Source organism: Poecilia reticulata, linkage group LG13 (assembly GCF_000633615.1).
Source record: "Poecilia reticulata strain Guanapo linkage group LG13, Guppy_female_1.0+MT, whole genome shotgun sequence".
Taxonomy (NCBI): Eukaryota; Metazoa; Chordata; class Actinopteri; order Cyprinodontiformes; family Poeciliidae; genus Poecilia; species Poecilia reticulata.
This window is the reverse complement of record NC_024343.1, coordinates 17,549,525-17,555,325: the sequence shown is the minus strand read 5'-3', so window position 1 is coordinate 17,555,325 and position 5,801 is coordinate 17,549,525. Positions and strand designations below refer to the sequence as shown.

Sequence of the window (5,801 nt, the reverse complement as noted above, 5' to 3'; positions counted from 1 at the left end):
AAGTGGTGGTTCCAGGGACAGGTGGAAATAAAACTAACTAAAGGAAAACAAACTAAGAAACTAGGAAAAGGGGAGGACAAACAGACCCTGACAGATTGTGCTATAAAATGGCACTATGTGCCAGGAAAATAGATAAATATTATCTTTATGCATTCTCCCACTCCTTTTGTTTAGGTGCAAAACCTTCAACTACTGTTTACGACCCAAAGATAGACATCTGCTGTGATGGCTGTCTGACAAAGCTGCAGCCATGGATGGATCAGGTAATATGTTCATGTCACTGTGTTTGGTTGCTTATCAAATAATTGTGTTTTGCTGAGCCTCCTGTGAGACAACCAAACACCTGTAACTGCTAAATTAAAGATAAAGGCCCTGCGACTGATTTCAGGCCTTTTGCACATGCAGTATTTATGTGGACAAATGACAAGTCAGAATAGTTCAATGCAGCTAGCTCAGCTTTAAAACAGATGCTATGACCTACTGGTTGTAGAGGTTTTGCAGCTCTTCGCTCCTCCCATTTCAAATTGGGTGTTTTCCTTCCGAGGGGTAAACTCACACGCTTTTTCAAGGCTAACCGGGTCCGTAAAAGGATAATGTAAAAACGCTCTGGTAAGACAAAGAGGGTTGAGGTTCATATGCTGAAGCTGCTTTTTTTAAATTATCATTATAATTTTTTAGTGTGAAACATTAGACAGACATTTGACCTTTTTTTTTTTTTGTTCCCCCAATTTGTGTCTTTTTTTTTGTTTCCTGTCTTTTAATAACTTTAAATTTGATAAAGAAGAAGGCTACAATGTGAAAGACTTACAGCTTTTCTTACTGTTTTTCCTTTGGCTCTTTCAGTGTTGTGGAGACTCGCCATACGGTTTAGCGCAGAGAGGAGTCCTCTGCTGTGAAAACCGCCTGTACCATAACAGAGAGGATGGAGAGGAGTGTTCGGAGAGCGGAGTGCCTTACAAGCCCTTTGCGGAGACAGTGTGTGCTCACAAGCGGCACAACTCACCTGGAGGTCACTGCTGCGGGGAGGAACTCTACCAGCCCAACAAAACTGTTTGCTGCAAAGGACAAAGGTGAATAATCAAGTGGTGCTGAATTGAAGTTATAGAGTTAGACTTAGTGCGGATGTCTTTTTTTTTGTCTGCAAACAAAGAATCTGGATGTGCATGAACAAGTTAATGTTGCTTTTTAGACTTAAAGAGAAAATATGAAAAACAATTCCAGACGGGAGTGGTGAGGAAATTCCTCAATGTCTGAGAAAAGGCAGACATTTCAGCTTCTGGTGTCTCTCTTTTTTTTTTTTTTCCTCTTGTCGTGTTTAAACACAACTAACTATTGTGCCAAGAATGCTGTTTCCAAGTCTGAATTGATGCTTGAAATTCTTTCCATGTTAAAATCTGTCTGCGTGGGAGTTGGGTGTTTTGACTGTCCATTAATGATGCCAGGACAGCTAGACATACCCGATCCATGAGTCAGACAATTGGAGAAATATTTACTCCTCCATATGAGGAGTAGGTAGCAGTAAAAAGAAGGAAATCTGTATAACCCTAATGACCGCAGCTCCTACACCTCCCACAACATCCTGCATCGCCTTCATGCATCAAAAACGGACCGGAGGCAACATAACTGAGGCAAGCTGTTTTCTTCAATGAAAACAGTCGCATTAAGTGGAGACTTTGAAATAACTTAATGAAGAGCTGAGACACACACACACGCACACGCACACACGCGCACACACACACAAACAGAGAGAGAGAGAAAGAGAGAGACAGAGAGTCTTGTGCCTATGAGTAAATCCCACCTCTTTCCTTTTTCCACTGTCTGCACTAATCAGTAACACCTGACTTCTCACAGCAAATGAATGTGAATGCAACATTTTTTTTATGTAGACGCTATTTATTTCATCCTTTTCCAATTACAACATCAACATTTTTTCTGTTTAGATTAATATGAAACAAAGTTTATAATAATAATAATAATAATAATAATAAAATAGGTGCATAAACCCAGTTTTCACATCCTCATTCTTCAGAATAGTAATACATTTGCATATTTTTATTTCTCAACAAATGATCTCCAGCACAGAGCAGACTGGTTTTATCTGGTGGGCTTGTTGCGTCCATAAAGAAAAACAAAAACAAACAAAATTGTCAACAATAGCAGATGAAATGCAACAACTCTTCTCAAACCTGACCTGAATGCTCATGAATCAGCAGCGCACTATTATTGTTAATCCTTTTCTTTTAAGAAAAATCTGAATTAGCATTAAGATCTTCAGCAGATTGAGCTACAGTGGTTCTACCCGATCCGACCACACTGGACCTCCTTCACTTCCCACGTGCGTCAGTAAGCCTTGACCTTTTTGCAGTTCACTGTGGTTCCTCCACTGAATCGTTTCTGATAAATACTGACCTCTGCAGACCGGGAACAACCCACCAGAGCTGCAGCTTCGTGGACGCTCAGACCCAGGTCTCTGTTAAAATCACTCGAGTTCTTGTAGCTTTTTTCCACCTTCTGACTCATTCGTTTTGAGAACAAAATGTTTACCTGCTGCCTCGAGCATCTCATCTTCTAAGATGGACAAACAGAGAGATAATTGCCTAGCTGCTTGATTAATGTACATTTAACGAATCCAGTGCATTTTGATGGAAGATGAAATAGTTAAATTTATTTGGTTTAATTAGGTTTGTTTTCTGAAACACCTTTCCTTGATCCCAGCGGTGATGGGAACGGTTCAACCTGCTCATGTTTCTGCAGCAATGTACGTTTAGCATTTTATCCTTTTCCCACTTTTTTCTCATCACTTAGTTTTTTTTTTCTCTGTTTGACAAAAATAGATACGATCGAGGAAAGCACATTCGCTGCTGCGGCGTTCATGCCTTCAACATTTCGGACCCTCTAAAGAAGTGCTGCGAAGGAACTCTGCACAACTTGACTGGGGAAGAAAACAACCTGAGGTGCTGTGGATCCGAGCTGCTGAACGCAACGGTACGGTTCATTTACTCGATCAGAGTCGTAAATCTGGAAAACACAAGCGTGTTATTCACCTCCTCTGAGAAAACCTCATAAATGCTGTCCAGAACCAGGACGTTTGCTGCACCAGTGAGGAACAGTCCTTGTTCTACCCAGCAAAGGATGGATTTCAGTGCTGCGGTCACCACTACTACGACTCCGCTCTGTGGTCATGCTGCGCGGGGAAGCTCAGTCCAGTACACCATCAGACCACCCATACGAGACGCAACGCGAAAGGTACCGTGCTCTGCTGAGAACACGGAGCCTGAGAAACACAGTTCATTTTAGAGGAAATTTACTGAAAAAATCTTCTTCTTTTTCTCTTTTTTGTTTTGCAGAGTCCAAACTTCAACTGGTGAACAATCTGAACAAAACACAACTTTGCAATGAAGGTAAGGCAACGCTAAAACGTGTCTTTACCGCCCTAATCATTGAGGGGCATTGATTCAACATGTTGCTGGAAACATTCCTCAGAGGTTCATGGTGAGGTGATCATTTCACAGAGTTGCTGCAGGTTTGCCTGCTGCAATCATTAGAAGCTCCTTTGAGATTAGACCTTTGGGATTACACAACATCCAAAGGTCAGTGGAGTAGAATGAACCCACTGTTTTCTTTGAGGACAATGGGTTCACTGTGTCATTGTCCTAAGTGGGTACAGTGAACCCATTGTCACCATGTCTTAAACATGGTGTAATAAGGTTGACTGATTGGGAAAATATTCCCCCCGCACCATTACGTAGCCAGTCTCCTACACCACATGATATTCTGGATGTCTTGGTTGCAGATTAGCCTGTTTAACGCCAGCAATGACATCATACTCAAAATCACTTAAATTCATTCATTCTTCACTTTAAACTTCACCACAGCTGAAGACGTAATGTACCGAATTGCTGCTATGTGATTGGCTGACTGCCTAATTGTGCTTGCAGGCAGCTGTACTTAACAATGTGGGCACTAAGTGTGTTCTTAAGTTCAGGTTTGTAAGTTTTCCGTGTGTGTGTGTGTGTGTCTCTGTGTAGTGTTCATCGGGGTTGTGGAGAGCGTGTCCCGGAGCAGCACCGTGTTCAGCAACGTGCTGAAAATCACGGGGAAGGAGGCCACAGTGGAACCAGATGTCTTCGTACTGGAAACACCGGATCAGTGCAAGTTCTTCAAACTGACTGCCGGAAAGACCTACTTCTTCAACCGCGCCGACGTCTTCGCCGATTTCAACCACGAGTCCGTCCTGCAGTCGCTGCATTTCATTCTGTCCAAATGTTTTCAGTAGGTCACCACTGGCTGGTCCGGTCCTACGCATTTACCCAACACCTTGTAGTTCTGACTTTTACTTTAAGCTCATATTGCCATGTCAGAAAGTAAGTTTACTTTAACAGACTCACCACAGAGTGCCTCTTTAGATTAATTACCATAGTCTGACAAAAGCTTCAGTAGTGCAAGTCAGGGTCGATCCAAAACGTGGTAACGGTTTGGAGACAAAGAAGCTAGCTTAAACAGAGTAGGCGTTCTGAGAGAATGTCAAAAGCTTGTTTTAATAAGCTAAACTGCTGCCAGCTAATGTGTTTATTAGAAATATGGTTCTCCATATTAAATATATGCTATTTTTTCAGGGGAGGGGATTTTATGCCCTGATTGGATTTGTACCGCACTCTTGACAATTGAATGTTTAAATATTTAAAAGATTTATTTTAACTTACTCAGTAAAGCTAAAGATATTTTTAATACATTATGTCAAGGGTGGTGATTCTGTCCCAGGGCTGTCTTATTATCTCAGTCATCCGACGAAAAATTGACTCACGTCGGTTTGCATCAAGTAATTTTACTGTTATTTTGGAAGCATCTCAAACAAATGTGATCTTCAGGGGAAGAGATGTTGGTGCCTTAAATGTGTTTCACTATTTCATTTCTTTCTGCTGCATAAATGTGAACAACCAAACAAAGCTGAAAGAAAGAGAAGCTCAGTGTTTGTCTACTTTTATCATTAACAGATTAACATTTGTTTTTGTGTTGCATGTTGACAACAAAGCTAAATGTACTGTTGGTGCTTTTCATTTCGTAATAAATGCTAAAAAAAATAAACACTTCATATCAACGCTGTTGTTCCGTCCATCAGTCTAAACCGGTTCATCTGTGCAGAGACTTATATCCAGCTGTAGTGGGTTGACAGGACCCTTGTTTTTATGTCTGATGTTTGTCTCATCAAAATAATGAAAGACTTGGACAACACAAGCATTCATCAATCGGTCACTTCTATTCAAAACATTCTAGTCTGGCACATAAAAAGTTTATGTTTAGCATTTTATTCCTTCTAGCAGTCTAACAGTGAGTGAGAAGCAGCTACGTTTTATAGCATGAATATAAAAATCTATCAGGATTTTCACAGCTCCCTCTGGGGAGGTTGGTTTGCCGATGCCGGACATGTCCGGACTCAAACATGCCGCAGAGACAGCTTCTCTCACGCAGTAACAACCTCCATCTTTAGCTGCACTGGCACCCGTTTTGATAAGCCAGAAGGGTAATCCTGGCCGGAGACGTCGGAGAGGAGTTTCATCGTGTCTGTGACCGATCTAACGGGGCCAGCTGGTCAAGCTCAACCCTTCCTTGTGCTGGTTGATTTAGCCGGCAAGCCGTTTCCAGCGGGACCACAAAGAGGTATGACCATGTAACTACTGCTCCTCTGCTGCCCACTGACACCTCAGTTTTATGACCAAGGACACTCGCCGGACCCACCACGGTTAGTGACGCCTTGTGTCCCTCAGGAGCGGTACATCATGGCGGCTTATCACCTGCTGACC

The 5,801-nt window shown here is 42.0% G+C and overlaps 1 protein-coding gene across 4 annotated transcripts in view; it reads left to right on the top strand.

Annotated features, from left to right (window-relative positions):
• The window catches only part of LOC103474634 (galaxin-like), a 22,128-nt gene extending 17,030 nt beyond the window's left edge, over nucleotides 1–5,098 (top strand). For all 4 annotated transcript variants that reach the window (XM_008425750.1, XM_017308090.1, XM_017308089.1 and 1 more), the window contains 6 exons: nucleotides 175–263; nucleotides 844–1,070; nucleotides 2,835–2,985; nucleotides 3,078–3,246; nucleotides 3,348–3,401; nucleotides 4,029–5,098. In XM_008425750.1, coding sequence (XP_008423972.1) covers nucleotides 175–263; nucleotides 844–1,070; nucleotides 2,835–2,985; nucleotides 3,078–3,246; nucleotides 3,348–3,401; nucleotides 4,029–4,276 — 938 coding nt within the window. In that variant the 3' untranslated portion in view covers nucleotides 4,277–5,098. The remainder of the gene's footprint in view (nucleotides 1–174; nucleotides 264–843; nucleotides 1,071–2,834; nucleotides 2,986–3,077; nucleotides 3,247–3,347; nucleotides 3,402–4,028) is intronic.
• The last annotated feature ends 703 nt before the right edge of the window (nucleotides 5,099–5,801 follow it).